The sequence below is a fragment of the Rhea pennata genome, chromosome 22 (genome assembly GCF_028389875.1).
Source record: "Rhea pennata isolate bPtePen1 chromosome 22, bPtePen1.pri, whole genome shotgun sequence".
Taxonomy (NCBI): domain Eukaryota; kingdom Metazoa; phylum Chordata; class Aves; order Rheiformes; family Rheidae; genus Rhea; species Rhea pennata.
The window spans coordinates 4300824-4316901 of NC_084684.1; the positions used below are offsets into that span (position 1 = coordinate 4300824).

At 46.5% G+C, this 16078-nt stretch overlaps 1 protein-coding gene across 2 annotated transcripts in view; it reads right to left on the reverse strand.

The window, feature by feature from the left end:
- TMEM201 (transmembrane protein 201) overlaps positions 1-12744 on the reverse strand; it is a 30366-nt gene extending 17622 nt beyond the window's left edge. For both annotated transcript variants that reach the window (XM_062593321.1, XM_062593322.1), the window contains exons 1-6: positions 12644-12744; positions 5686-5806; positions 4858-5052; positions 2703-2879; positions 1699-2090; positions 999-1202 (exon numbers count right to left, since the gene is read on the reverse strand). In XM_062593321.1, coding sequence (XP_062449305.1) covers positions 999-1202; positions 1699-2090; positions 2703-2879; positions 4858-5052; positions 5686-5806; positions 12644-12744 — 1190 coding nt within the window. The remainder of the gene's footprint in view (positions 1-998; positions 1203-1698; positions 2091-2702; positions 2880-4857; positions 5053-5685; positions 5807-12643) is intronic.
- Between the last annotated feature and the right edge of the window lie 3334 nt (positions 12745-16078).

A 16078-nucleotide genomic window follows, 5' to 3' on the forward strand; every position in this document is an offset into this window, starting at 1 on the left:
AGTCTCATATTTCTTTTCTAAGGCTGCAGGAGTGGAGGAACATAGGGATTTTTTTCCAGTTGTACTTGTATACAAATGCGCCTTGAAGTTATAAAAAAACCAAAAACAACAACAAAAAAAACCACTCACCTCTAAAACAGCATAGAAAGCAACAGCCATTGGCAGATTTGAAGATTTATACTAAAATAGTTAAATATTTTCAGATATCTAATCAAGACACACTGAGCTACATAACCCTTAAAAGCATCCTTTACATAAATTATTGAAGTTCCAGTCAAAAGCACTTAACGTGCTCCATTTAAGATAGCAGTCATAGCAGAATGACAGAGCGAAGGTACATGCAGTTAAGTGATGCTCCTCAGTGGAAGGCAAAAAAGAACCAGACTACATGTCTCCCCTCCTCATATGCCCTTATGCTGTGTGTTGTTACTATGGCACACGTCAGGAGAACTAGGAATCCAGAGACAAGTTCCCATCAGTATAAAATTAAAATGATCAGCACCATTAGAAAACTGAACGCAGCCCAGGCCCCATGGAGAATCAAGGCAGAGGATTCATCTGGGATTGGGTAGGGATGGACAGGCAGTGAGAAGAATCGGACGGACAGGAGAAGCCAGAATTTCTTTGGCTGGAGGAGCAGAATGGGGAGGAAGCTGCATTTATGGAGCAGTCTGTGAAGCAGTTGCTGGAAGAACTGGCTTTAGAAATTGAGTATTTGCACTGCTGACAGAGGATTCAGGAAGAAGGGAGAAAAGAGGCAGCAGGAGCAGCTTCCTGGGCTAGCACCAGTAGTAGGAATGCTCCAAGCATCTATTACAGAGAGAAGCAAGGATGAAAGGAGAAAAAAAAGGGAAGGAGGGGGGGGGGGGAAGATCTTCACTGCTCATCTAATAAAAAAAAAAAAAAGGAAAATAAAAAGAGGAGAGAGAAGCACCAGTCGCACAGAGTTCACATGGCTTTTTTCCTCCTTCCCCCAGCGTCACTGCTCTGGCTCTGACCTTCGGGGCCGGTATCTCCGATGGCCCGTTGATTTCCGCGTTGCCACTGCTGCGGTGAAGCCCACCAAGCAGCACAAGGATGTGGTGCCAAATTTGGCTGTATCCAGCCAGCTGGGTGTGTCTGTCTTCAAGTACTTCTCAGCCAAATGCAGACCCATCACTACGAACCACAAGATGGAAGCAAATGCATCAATTCTTCGGAGCCTGCAATGCCAAAAAGAAACCCCAAAAGACACAAGGTAAGAGTTTAAATAACAACATAACTTTTGATTCTGGGGGAAGAGAGAGAAGGGAAAAGGAGCAAAAGGCAGTTTGAAGATGGGGAGGTTTCTGTGAACATAGCCTGGGGCAAGTTTTGTAATACCTCTCGCTATGGTTATACCATCTGCAGCTTTTCCCACTGCTACGTTAAGTACCCAAGTGGAATAGTTCCACTGTCCGCTAGATCACTGAGCTGTAGGGGGAGCTTTTCATTCCCAGTAATTCAAGCTTAGATTGAGTGAAACATGACAGAGTCGGAACAAGCTCTGCTGTCTCCATCCAGCTCGCTAGCAATCCAAACAGTAACAAGGAAAATTGCTGTTCAGTACTACATTCCCCATTCTGGGATTGCCCCTTGGCTCATTGAGTCAAATCAGGGCCAAAGGCTTCCCACCATAAACCAGTAAAGTGGAACAGAAGGAAACAAGAGCACACCTACCTGATCCGCCCAGCCAAAATCATAGCCAAGAGGCAGGTGAACAGCCCAAGGACAGCAACTGCCAACTGATGATTCTTCCCGTAAGTCCACGCTACACTCAGGTTCTGCACCATCTGTTCTGGGAGGAGGTGGAGCAGCTCTTGCCATCCTGCCACTGTCAGGGAAGCATCCTTTCCCAAATCTGCTTGTGAGCTTGTGCCAGTCCTGTTCTGAATAGATGCCAGACCAGAGGAAACAGGAGCAAGGACTTCAGCACTAAGTGAGAAGGGGTTGCCTGACCCATACAAGGCCATCAGGACCAGGAATGCACAGCTGAGGAAGGCCAAGAACCGCAAAAATATCACCTGAGATGGGATGGTTATGGAAGTGGAAGAAGAGGATGAACACAAGTTCTGCAAAGAAGATAGAGAAACATCTCTTGTCATCGCTGAATAAACTGTGATATGGTCTTGGAATGGTGCTTTATGAAACATTTTTAGATTGTATCATTTACTGAACAACTTTGTGCAAGTCCTTGTTAGTATCTATACAGGACTGAGACTACACAAGTTGTAAAGGAGCAAAAAGCAACAGCAGAGCTGTGACCAGAAGCCAAGGTCAGGCATGTCAAGGTAAAGCAAAGAGAAGGAATAAATCACCTCCTTATCATACTTACTCCCTCTTATTTGTACTCTGTAGCTTCCTGTACTTTCCTCATAAACTAGCTTCCCTATTTCCCCTTCTCTGCCTGTCCCACCATTCTTCCACTCTGCTCTTGTCCTTACAGTAGAGTTACTTTCTGGAAACTGCACTAAATGACACCAGCGAGAGGAAAACTTCAAGGTATCCCAAGAAGTAACCATGGCAACTACTCCGTTTCCCTCAACTTCTGCTGTGCACCCAAACTCCCAGTGTTTGATAGCTGCCAACAGCAATGCTTCTCTTTCTTAGCACCAAATCCAGGTGCAGAGGTAACTAGTTCACTGAGCTTCTTCCTACATCCCCTCACCTCTCCCTCAGCATACCTGAGTAAAGGTCTTGTCAGTCTCACGACGTTTGAAGTGGTGGCTGAGCAGCAGTGCCCGGAGCTGCCGATTCTGATGCTTTATGTAATACTCTACAGCAGCCTGGCATGGACGGCACAGCTTGTAGGTCTGCTCCAAATGGTGCTTATACACCTCTATCTCCTCATCATATTTTCCCTGGTGAAAGAGAAGGAAGAGAAGGTGAGAACTGCAGGTTCATCACCAGTTACCATGCTGCTGACGTGCAAGTGAGTCATGGTCCCAGTCTCCAAAGACTCACAGGCTCCTGACACCAGGCCTGAACAGTGACTAAGCTGGAGGCCAGCCAACCAACCAACTTCCCATACAGCTGACCCAGCCTCCATGTCCTAGAAGAGACAAATAAAATCCATGGAAACCCCTGTAGGAGACTGTTGTGGCTCTTTCAAGAATGTTGAATTTTTGTGGCCCAATTTTGCTGTCATTGTCCAGATCTTATGAACTCAACACTGTGAGGAGGACACAAAACAAAACAAAAACAAAACGAAACCCCCAAATCCACCACCTAGATTTGCCTTTCCACTCCTCAACATGAGGGGCCTCAACAGATCTGTTGCCCCTCCACATCACCCTGTTAGAAAGAGGATAGACAAGCTCCTTCCAAAACTCACCTCCAGTCTCAAAGGCTGTCACTAACCCGAATGTCCATCTGAGATGAGCTCCATAAATTACTGTTAGCATTTGTCAAAACAGCCAGTGAGGAGGGCAGTAAGTACTTTTATCACTGTCACAACAGTGGATGTATGGCTTATCACAGAGGCTCTTAGGACTCTTCCAGGACAGTCTCCACTCCCAGCCTGTGCCAAGCTGAAAGGGCTGCTTCCCCTCAGCTTCCCTCTTGTTTCACTGAAGAGGAGCTTGACAAGGCAAGGTCACAACAAGTACTCATCTCCCCACTTCAAGTTTTAAATGGTTTCCATAGGGGCTCTTCCTCACTCACCCCTATTACTGTGGAGGTGGGATAGCAGGGTAACAAAGGGGAGAAGTTTTTGCAGTTGCTGCTATGACCAAGACTTCCCAAACCACCAGTCAAAAATGCCAGCACTAGCCATGAAAGTGTTCTCAAAGCTATGTTCTCCAAAGCCACTAGGAAGTAAAGGTTATTGAGCCGACTGTAGCACACACGCTGGTAAGTGTCTGTGTCAGAAGACCATCAGAGCTCCAGTTATGCTAACTAAATTTCTTGAGAACACTTCTGTTTTGCACACCCCATCCCTGTCCTTTCCTCACATCTCGCAGCTTGGACCTTCAGAGGAGGCTCTGTGTGAGGCTGCAGCTGGTAACAGCATAGAGAACAAAGTGCTCCCCTCCTGCTCTGACTGAGAAAGCGTTTTCCAGGCACATGGATAGACAAATATTGAGCCTCTTGCACAGCCTCTGAACTAGCAAAGGAGGGAGTGCAAAGGAAAAGCAACAGGTCAGTGTGCATTCTTCTCTGTGCCAGTTATAAGCAGCTTCTTCTAGAAGACGGAGAGCAGAAAGATGCACTGCGGATATCTGAGAGCTTGCCGAAGCACTGTTGCAGGGGCTCCATCTGCCAGCACTGAGAAAGAATCACACAGGAGAGACTGGCAGCAGCAGGCTCACCAGTTACTGTACAGGCCAGCTGTGCAGAGGTGACTGCTTTCACCAACACGCAGTCCTTGCCATGTTGGATAACATGGTCCCATGTCAGTCTGCGCTGACACTGCACACTTTCAGAGGTGAAACAGTTCACTGAACACCTACAAAGAGCCCAAAGGCTGCTGTTGCTCTAACAAGTGGACAGGACTGGCAAGAGGCAGGGATTCAAAACAAAGCTGAGAGAAGGGAAGAGGCCAGAAGATGTTCTCACTAAGCATGATCAAATTTAAATCTGTTTCCTGGGAGACATCCTGATTAAACATGTTCCAATGACACAAAGCAGATAGGATTAGGCAACCCAGAGAATGAATGCATCCCACTAAAATGCAGCCTTACAGCTTTCAGCTATGATCAAGCCTTAGAGTTAAGGGCCACAGCACTAAATGCTGAATTCCCACATGAAACTGTGGGAAGCCATGAACTGTGAAGGAGAGACCCCACCACCCTCTCCTCCATGCACATTACGTCATGAGAAGACCTAAACAACACTCACCTCCTCCCTTGGTGAGAATGATGCCAGCTGCTTGATCTTTGTGGTTTGATGGTTGTTGCACTTCTTGCAAAGCAAAATTTGGCTGCTCACCCATTGTTGGGGTTTGGTAGGATCACAGAAAGTGGCAGCACCTGACACAACATGGTTAAGGTGTTCCATGTACTGAGCAGGGATGGGCTTGTTATAGTCTCCATTCTGACAAAAAGCAGAAGAGAGGGAGGAAGGAGCAAGTGTGAATTCATGAAATCAAAGCGAGGTCTTCTCTGGCTCTGCAGAGATTCTGCAGGCTCTGCCAGAGCTCTGCACTGCATGCCTACACTTTCACAGCAGAAGAAATAAGTGAAAAGAAGACAAATCACTGGAAGTCTTCCCCCCTCATCCACCCTTATGCAAACCAACTGCAAGTGGTAATCTTGTTAGTTTTTGGGTTAAGAGAGACTTTGTCTATTTAATAGTCTAAATACAGTAATTCAGCTGTTTCCAAACACAAACTCAGAGAAAAAAATGGTTCCACAGAAAGACTCTTATGAGATATTGGTGAAAACATCAAGGCCCTCTCTGTTCTTTGAAACAGGGCTGGACAATCTGTCAGTACCATTCTGCGTCAGCACTTCCCTCTGCACGCAGAATCTTGCTCAAGTTTAAGCAAGTACTCAGCTGCTGAGTTCACAAGCGCTCAGCACAGAGCTGCCAGCTGTCAAATTGCTGGATATTCTATCTGCACTGTGTCTGTACCCTCTTAAATTAGGAGCAGGATTTTGCCACAGGTGCTGCTCCACAGACCATGCACCTTTCTAGCCACCCTTCAAGCAACACTTGCCACAGTACCTCTTGGAAGCCGTTGTATTGCTCACAGTTGGGGCAATCCCAGCAGTTGCGATTCCCATATGGCACTACTGTGTCCTGGTTACAGAACCAGCAGTTCACAGTCACATGTGTGGGCTTCTTCCTGTTAGAAACAGAAACATGTTAGACATCAGCACTGAATCTACCTGATCTAAAGGAAAGAAATGGCTTTCAAACAGGGAAAAGCAAGAGAGCCTAGAATAACAATCACCAGTTCAGCATCAAACTTCCCATTCAGCATCTTTAATAGCACGACTCACAGGAATCATTTTAGGCATGAGAAGGAAAATTACTGAAGTAGAAACAAATTTTTGCCTGATGCTAACATTTCTCTGTGCTAGTACCTGGACATGCCAGAACTTTAATAACAACCTCATGAATAACTCACTTCACTGCTTTTCAGAGCAAATCATTTCCATGATCACGAGTATTAGTGCAGGTGAAAGATCAAAGGTGCAACAGGACAGCAGCTTATGATACAGAATTCTGGCATCCATTCTTGATTGCCACAGTTTCAATGGGAAATGGAAGTCTTATTCTGTAAGAACTGCATATGATGATATTCAGAAATCTAGGAAGTGACCTCACGGCCACAATGCTGTCTGCCCTGTTTGTTACAGAATTTGTAAAGGACAAGGGCAAATCAAATTAGCCCAGGTTCAGACACTGTAAGAAGAGGTTTCTTCACAGAGCTCTAGATAAATAAGAAGGAATTGAGGAATCAACATATCTTCCCTAATTTTTAGGCAAAAAAAATGAGGGGGACAAAGACTCATGCTTGAATCCATGAGCCCCTTGTTTTTTAAAATAATCCCATTAAAACAGCAATCACTGCAAGAGAAACACTTGTGATATGGCTCCATTTGGCCTTGGGCCCTGTCTGCTAAGGAACATCTGCATTTGTCTTAAATCTAGCAGTAATAACTGAAAGAAAGTTTGCTGGCAGGTCAAGCAATGCAGCCAGGCTGGCCCAGCAGATAAAACAGGACCCCAGACACTGATTTATGTCTGGAGAAACAGAGCTGCTTGACAAACATCAGGCACATCTAAAGCAGCACTGAAATAACTCAGCAGCAAGGCTCACTGAGGGCATGGAAAGCAAATAACAGCAGCTTAAGCACACACAATTTGGTAGCAACTTATCTGCTTCCTGCTCTAGGAAATGTTCTCTGCTACTACAATATTCTGTAAGGAGACATCTTCTGAATGCTACAGAAACATCATTCAGCACACTACAAACAAACAGGCAGGTGGTCCTACTCTTAGCTAAGTTTACATCTTTCTCAGCCACCACCTTTGCAGCTGGATGCCTACAATTAAGATTCTTCCCCACTCCCATTTCCATTACAAAATCAGTTCCTGAAACATCTAATCCTCAAGGGGTGCTTGCGCCTCCTGTTTAAGCGCCAATGACACGGATAAGTTTAAAATGAAGCACCAAACAGAAGCCTAAAAGCCAAAGTACACAAAGGACTCTCTGCCAGATGCTGAAGGGAAATGGCTAAAGCTACTGGGGTGACAGATTCCCTTCTCTAAATAGATGTATACACCCACACTCCTCTCGAGATGAATATTCTCTGCTCAGCTCTTTGGTTCATTGCCAAGAAGGCTCAAAGCAGTAGCTGATCTGAGTTAAAAATATCACCATTAAAGCAGACCAGAAAAAAAAATCCAAATCACAGAAGAAACTAAGTGGCTAGTCTAAACTACCCATGAGCTACCACTGTCAAAGAGCCAAGTAGACCATGTGTCAACACAGCAATATGAAGGAATGGCTGTAACATCTACTAATGCTTGTTTCATCTCACTATCATGGGTACAAAAGCGATGAAAATGTAATGCATAGGCTTCAGCATGTTAACCATCAGGATATAAATCCTCCTGACATCTTGATCACACAATTCGATAGGAAGAACCACCTCAATTCTGCTCTCTGATGTATGTTACTGCACAATAACACGCCCAGCTGTCCCTGAACTCATACGGGTACTATACCAAGTGCTACAGCCCTACCTTCACGCTGCTGTGGAGCTGTCCTCTAGCATCTATGAAAATGAGACATGCTAAACCTGAATCCGTATCTACCCTCTCGTTCATGACACAACACTGCAGACAGAAGCACTAATTTCACGGATGACATAGAACCAGAAAGCCAGAAAAGTAGCAAAGCATGTATGCTGTGAAACAAGAAAAGAACCAATACCAAACCTATCTGAGAATTTGCTAATATCAAAGATTGAATTGCTAGTATACTCAAGACCTTTCCCACTCTTCCAAATAGCATTCCACCTCTCATTCTTGTGGTTAAGGAAGTGCTACTAAGGTTTAAATAGCAGCCCTTCATTCTGACAATGTATGCAAAAGGAATCTTTAACTCCTGGATTATTTAGGATAAAAAACAATAATCCTCCCTTTTGTGAGCCTATAATCTGTTGCCATAGAAACAGCTGGGAAAATCAGAAGTTCCTAACCTGCTGGATACAAAAAGGCAAGAAGAAAAGAAGGTCATTTGTGGCAAGAACATGTAGGTAAGAGGCTAATACTCTAGTAACGCAGTAGGAGTTAAAAAAATAAAACAAAAACAAATCCTAACTTGGAGAGACTCTCAAATACTGGACTCCAAGAACTGAGACTTTGGAACTATGCATACCTTGACTGAATTCAAGCAGTGGTTAAACATTATAAGCTAGGAAATACATTGTTTCCAGAGTCAGAAATTCTGTTATGAGGAGTTTGATAACGCTAACTTTTGGGCAATAATTCACTATTCACATTAAAAATGCTCTTCCTATTGCTAATCTAACCATCCTTCAAGGCAGCTGATACAAGGAGCACCAAAAAAAAAAAAAAAAAAAAAAAAAAAAAAAAAATCCCAGACTGATTTTAATGTTGTGATGAATTAGCTTTTATCTGTATTAAGTTTAAAAAAATACACTGGAATTTCCTCCTTCATGACAAACTCTATATAAGCATCTACCATGTGCTCAATCTCTTACAAAAACACTAGGTGGACCATCTGTAAGGACTTTATAATCTAACACTGTATTAACTTGAATTAACTTCATTGGAGAAAAAGCCACCCTGCAAAACAAAACCTGAGTGGCAAGCAGTGATTAAATCACTGCACAGAGGGATTCCATCAGCTGACTAGCTGAGCTAACACAAAACGTAGCCTGCACATCCCATCAGGCTAGAAGAATTGCCAGCTTTGGATTAATGGTTTTGCAAGCAGAAGGTCTTCGCTTGAAGATAACAACTAGGGGCCATACCTGGAATAAACCTGATTAAGAGATCAACACCTAGAAGTCTGATCCTGCTCAGACAATATGCTAAATGTATGTTTGTGAGGGACGGACTCCTTCATTTGTGCTAACAAGTTTTCTGTTCTGCATACAGTTCCTGCAAAATCAGACTGCAGCCACAGACAAGTTTCTCTCTCATGTAACATAAGAAGGCAAGCTTCACGGAAAATGTTGCCTTCAGGACCCCCAAAACCTCTCCCTCATTCCCCCTTGGCACATACATTTAAGGTCACCCTTAAGCCCCTACCTTAAAGGGACTGCCAGAACAACATCAGAATTACAACAAAATACAATTTAATTATCAGCACAGGCCAAATGAGTTACCTTCAAAAAAACAAAAACAAAAAAGAGGTTTCAGAAATATTTTTGTCTATGCTTTCCCCCCCCCCCCCGTCACTGCTATGTCCAGAAGATGAGAATGTGAGGTTTTCCATATTCCTAAAGGTGCTCACAGGGGAATATGCAGGTCTTAGCTGGGTTAGCCTCATATTCTGCCAAGGATTAAAACAAGCAGCAATTCTCCATCAAAAGTATTTAAAGCCAAACACTTAATTCTGGCGCAACTGGATCACAAAGCAATTACACAAACAGCTATGTTAGTAAATCTGAAGAAAAAACAACCGTGAAGAGATCTTTGCACAGACCAGCTGTGATCAGAACATCCAATGGCAGCTTGACATAACCAAGCTGCCAAAGCTCCTAGGCCAGACCAAGTCCACAGCACGGTCACGCAGTCCAGTGCGACTGACTGACACCAGTTCAAGGAACCTGACACTGTGTTCACCTCACAGTTAGCGAAGCTCAGCTCTTAGGTGGCAACTCACTAAGCTGCTGCAAATCCATGCTGTTCTGAGGTCCACCACCTGTCAACAGAGGGGTCTTCCAGTGCAGAATCAATGCTAGACTCCACTTCCCAGCATGAGAAGAAAGCATCTCAGCTGTCCAGACACCAGCAGGCAAATGTTATCACAGACACACTTGCCCAAACTAGTGGTTGTAGACAGGGCTGAAGATTTAGCTGCGCAGCCAGGTTCCTAGCTCTAGTCAAATAGCGTCCTCCCTTGCAGCACAGCCTTCCTTAAAAATCATGCCTACTGTCCTCTTAACATGCAAAAAGGTGTTCAGTGGACCTAGGCAGGACACAGGCTTGCAGCCACAACCTGCGGTAGTGCTATCCATCTCAAATATCGTCGTTTGTGAAACTACAGCTTTGAGGGGCAAAGGAGGCAACAACTTTTCATACTCAAGAGTACACTGAAGTTGACCAGGCATCACGAGAGGACCCTCCAGAAGGGATGCCCCTTTCTCTCATCTCTGTGACAGGCTGCTCACCTAAGTGAGGGACCTAGCACTAGGGCAATTTCCCAAATTCCTACAAACCTCTTTTAGAATGGGTGATGCCTTATCCTGACTCTGTCGAAGATGACAAAGACTCTTATGAATGGCCTGTGCTACCACCGACCCAAAGATTCCAAGCAAGAGATCCTCACAGGGTATTTTATATTAGTATTAGCAATAAGTCAGTAGCTAAAAATCAGGATGGACACAAAAGACAAAGTGGCTATAATTGCTGGTCTGAATGCAGCAACCAGACTTCCAACAACATGCAATAAACACAGCAGTTCAAGAGCAAGACCATCAACGTTTTAAGGTTTTCCTTAAAACTCATTAGTTTTAAGGACTCATAAGGTTTAAAGAGCTTTGGGCATACATCATATGTTTTTTTTCTCCCTGGTACAAAGAGCACAGTCTTGTACACTGGCATTATTAAAGTAATATAATTTCATATGTTGACAGTTACTGCAGGACTACTTTCCACTAGGTTGTTATTCTGATATATTTTCTTTTCTACAGGGGCTGCAGATACATAAGCACGTTCACTCTGAAAACAGAGCAGAGCAGGGGCATACCACAACATTAATACCAAATAAAATAGTAATATCATGTCTGCATTTGTACCAGGCCCTTATAAATCCATGCCCCTTGATGACTTCGAGAGATTCATTTACTAAGGCAAAGTAAGAAATTAGGTAATGTCAGAATAGTATTGAGCAGCACAAATATGTAACCCCAAACAGCTATTAAGGTCACCTCCGGGGAATATTTACAATTCACCAGTATTTTTCAAGGACTTGGGAAGAAATTCTTTCCATTCCACAGAGACCTTCTATTTGATGAACTCAAGCAAAAAAAAAAAAAAAAAAAAAAAAGTTCAATCTCTTGCCTCAAAAGGCACGAGGGTCAAAGAAACACTGCCTGCTTCACTGAGGACTGCTTTAGGCCTCTAATATTTCTCAGCTGCTCAAAACATGCATTTGAAACACCAAGTATTGAACATAGGCTACTACACCAGCAGCCTATTTATATGATTGTATAAACTGCAAGCATTTTACAGCGAACTTGAAGTATTTCATTGCAGATGCCTTGCTTCTATTTCAAAGCACAAACTGTAAGTGAACCTCATCACAACTGGCCCTTGGGGCCGCGTTTTACTCCAGCAGAAACACTTCATAGAAGAGCAGACTGCTGAAGTCTGCTTTGCCACAGAGCCTGAAAGTGCCTCTTATTCCATAAACGCTTTTCTCTATTCTCTTCAAGGTATGCTAGACTGAAGCCCTTCAAACAGAGTTCTACTCTTTCCATGAAACCTATATGCTGACTTTTCTCCAGGCACGTTTTAAACTTTTTTTTTTTTTTTTTAACTGATCTGTGTAAGTTTGCCTGAGATCATAAATGTTCCAACCAATGAAGAACCAAACGACCGAAGAATTTTCGTCGGTAAACAGCAACTTTGGTGTTTGCAGCGTCAACTTCTGTTCGACCTTCCCGAATTTCAGCAACGCGCCCCCGGACACTAAGGCAATCTCCGCGGCCCTGCTGCGCCGTTCCCCGCGACCGCGCCTTCCCGCGGGCGGAAAGCGCCCGCCCCGCGCCGCCCAAGCCCGGCGGGAAGCGCGGCCCGCGCCCGGACCCCGCGCAGGCAGGCAGGCAGGCAGCCGAGACCCCGCGCAGGCAGCCGCCCGGACCCCGCGCAGGCAGGCAGGCAGGCAGCCGAGACCCCGCGCAGGCAGGCAGGCAGCCGAGACCCCGCGCAGGCAGCCGCCCGGACCCCGCGCAGGCAGGCAGGCAGGCAGCCGAGACCCCGCGCAGGCAGCCGCCCGGACCCCGCGCAGGCAGGCAGGCAGGCAGCCGAGACCCCGCGCAGGCAGCCGCCCGGACCCCGCGCAGGCAGGCAGGCAGGCAGGCAGCCGAGACCCCGCGCAGGCAGGCAGGCAGGCAGGCAGCCGAGACCCCGCGCAGGCAGCCGCCCGGACCCCGCGCAGGCAGGCAGGCAGGCAGCCGAGACCCCGCGCAGGCAGCCGCCCGGACCCCGCGCAGGCAGGCACCCGGACCCCGCGCAGGCAGGCAGCCGCCGAGACCCCGCGCAGGCAGGCAGGCAGGCACCCAGACCCCGCGCAGGCAGCCGAGACCCCGCGCAGGCAGGCACCCGGACCCCGCGCAGGCAGCCGAGACCCCGCGCAGGCAGGCAGGCAGGCGGCAGCCGAGACCCCGCGCAGGCAGCCGCCCGGACCCCGCGCAGGCAGGCAGGCAGGCACCCAGACCCCGCGCAGGCAGCCGCGCGGCCCCTCGGCCCGTACCTCCGCGCGATGCGGTAGAGCAGCAGCGCGGCGGCGGCGCACACGGTGACGCCCAGCGCGCCGGCGGGGCAGCGCGCCAGCAGCGCGCCGGCTCGCTCCATGCCGCGGGCCCGCGGGCCGCCGCGCGCACCTCAGCGGCGGCGGCGGCGGCGCTTTGTACGCGGCGCGGGCGCCCCCGCCGCCCCGGCCCGCCCCGGCCCTGCGCGGCGGCGCGGGCGGCGCCGTGAGTCACGGCGCGGCGCGCAGGCTGCGCGGCGTGAAAGGCCGCGGTCGTGCGGGAGGGCGGCGCCGTGAGTCAGCGCGGCGCGGCGGGCGGGGGCGGCGCCGGGAGCGCCCTGCCCGGGGCCGCGCACGGGGCGGGCGGACGGCCGGGGGGGACCGACCCTTCGCGTTACTCCGAGCGGAGCGCGGCCCTGCTGCGCGCTCGCTCCCGGCGCGGCAGAAGCGCTTCCCCGGCGAGGGCGGCGGCACGACGAGGCACGGAGGGCGGCTGCACGACCGTCGACTCACAGCGCCGCGGGCCCCGCTCCGGGGGAGAGCCTGCTTAAAATACCGCTTTTACGAATGGAGGTGGGCTCTGGACACGAGAAAAGACACGATCTGCGAGAAGGCAGCAGACTGGCAACTAAACTGAATGCAAATTTTTAAGCAAGGGTGGTGGTGGTGGTGGGGGGGGGGGGCAAAACAAGGCCCTGGTCAGAGGATTACAGAAGTGCAAGGCAGCAAAGCTCGAGGAGGCGGCAGCAAAATCTGAGGCCGTTCCAAGAGAAGAGATGCTTCAGCTGGATGTCATTTCCTAGCAGCACTTCAGTGACACTAGTACCACCTAGCAAACTGCAGAAAGCCCTTCCACGGACGTGACAGGAGCCTTCCCAGTGGTTTTTGAGCAGGGGTTACCACCCTTCTGTGTCCCCGAGCAGCTTTACCCAGTAAGGCGTGTGCTGCAGACATCTCACCTCAGCTGAGGGGTAGTTACATCCAGTGGAGCCTGAATTAAAGTGGAGGGCTTTCCAGCAGTCTGCTACCTGTGAGCCAGGCCTCAAGGGCTGCTGCTCTAGACTTCCACTCTCCCCAGTCACGTAGATGAACAATACAGTTTTGCAGAAAGCTCTCAAGTCTCCAGAGCGAGTAATTCCCAGGCTGGGCTTGTTCAGAAGCTCTCCCCAAGAAAACAAAGCAATGCTTACCTGTTCGTGCCTCACCACTCCGCACACGCTGATGCGATTCGCTGCTCTGACAGAAGTGGAAGCTGCTTGTAGTTTCACATGCATGCCCCTTTTCTGCATGAAGGTAAGTGGTAAGCCCTCTCCAAAAAATAAGACTCGCTCTGCCTCAAATTGCACAGCTGTTTTCCTGATTAAAAAAACAGTAACAAAAAAAATCCTCAGCACTATGGACAGAAATGGTTTAAAATTGAGGGGAACCAAGTTGTCTCATCATCGTGTTTTAAAAAGCTCAAACTGACTAAGGAATCCTGTTTAAGCTGTGGCAAAAAGCTCTTCATAGACAAGTATTTATACTGGAAGTAAGCTGTATTTTTAAACTTGTCTCCAAATATGGGTGGGGTCCTAACTGTTTTATATCTAGCTCCACAGATTTAACTGTGGAAAAGAGTAACACAGAGTAACAGTGATTATTGTGTCATTGGGCCCATCAAGCCCTTCTGCAGAGCCTCTAAAACTCATGTATCTGGAAGCTTGTCTGTTCTACCTACATAGTCACTCCTCTTCCCAACTGTGCCTGTACTATCAGACCAACCATAGATGCATTATTGTTAACCCAAAGTTTCTGGCTTAAAGGAACCAATGATGAACTTGTATAAAACAACTGTAAACCCTGATGAGGGGCACAATTACAACACAGTAAGTATCACAGCAATCAGCAGATGCAGGTAATTTTGAGGGGTATCAAGGCAATCATGGATACCAAAGCAACACTGTAAAGTTTTATAGTGAAAGGACCCCACAAGACTAATACCTGTATCTTCAAATAGGAAATAGTACTAAGAAATACTTCCAAAGCTAAATTAGTCAACATGAATAGCTCAAAATACTGTAACAATGATTTGTAATTTGAATTTAAACATTCGTTTCTGAACAGGAGCAGACTTGGTCCTGTTAAAGTTAATGGAAACTTTGTGATCGCTTCAGATTAGACCAAGGTTTCATCACCTGAGAACTGGGTTACACAGAAGCTGGAAGTGAAGCTCAAGCCTGGAGGGCAAATGTCCAGGAAAACCTAACAAATGACCAGTCAATCTACTTTCCATGAAACTGACTTTCTGGGGAAGTTGTATAAATGGCATGGACAGTGAAAAATGCTTGAATTTTTTTTCAAAATTTTTCAAAACCAAAGGTTGGACATTTTTAAATTCAGATATCCCTTTGAAAAAACTTCCCAAACCTTCTCACTATTAGCACACTTATTCCATACTCAGTGACATCAGTGGGACAACTCACAGAACATCAACTAAATGTGTTAACTTTACAGGGTTAAGGAATTAAGATTTAGTGAATTTTTAGGATTCTAATAGAGAGGAGGAGAGAGGAATAAATTACACTAATTCAAAAATGCTCTTTGCTCTCAATATAGCATGTCAAATCCCCATCAAATTAAGATTGTCAAGGCTGGTAACAAAGCTCAAAGAGTATTAAAAAATACATCTGAATTCTTGAATTTCTGCCAGATTCCACAGGTGCAAAAATCTGTTTGCTTTCTCTCTTACCAAGTCCCAAACTCTTCAAAAGAGTCCTTCAGTTCCCTTCCCTCATTCTCAAAAAGTATCAGTAGTCCACACATTTGACTAATGCTGTAAAAGCAAGCCACAGTACTTCAAGTACAAGGGAAATGCTAATTTAAGAAAGCAAATCTCAGAAAAAGTTACAAAGCAGCAGCACAAGTGGCCTGGTTCTCAAAAATAGAAACAGCACTGTATGACAGTTTCTGACTCCTATAAAGAGACTTTAAAGCCTTTGCTGCTCATCGTCTTTATTTAAAAAAAATCATGCTCATTTTTAGTTACTCAACTGTTTCTTATTTTAGCTTAAGGGTAAAGTGTTATGTTCTCTTTTCAGTGAGGCATTGTAGAAATCAGTTATTTTTTGCACTTTTTTGCCTCATTATGAGGTAAATACACACACTCTCTACTCCCTCTTTGCACTGTGCTCCTGATATGATGTCATATCTGACACCAAGTACCAGTCACAGCTAGGTTCTAATGAGAACGAACATGAAGGTTTGAATCGAGTTATCAACCCATTACATTTCTACAACAAAATAATAGCCTGAAAATTTTCTCTTGTCAAAGAAAGCCCTACTCACTACTAGGCTGCTTCCTAATGCTTTGCATGATCCTTCCAGGTCCAAACAACACCTCCGCTGTGTATGTGTCTTGAAGTCAAAGATGTCCATAAACACTTGTTTATGCTCAAGAAC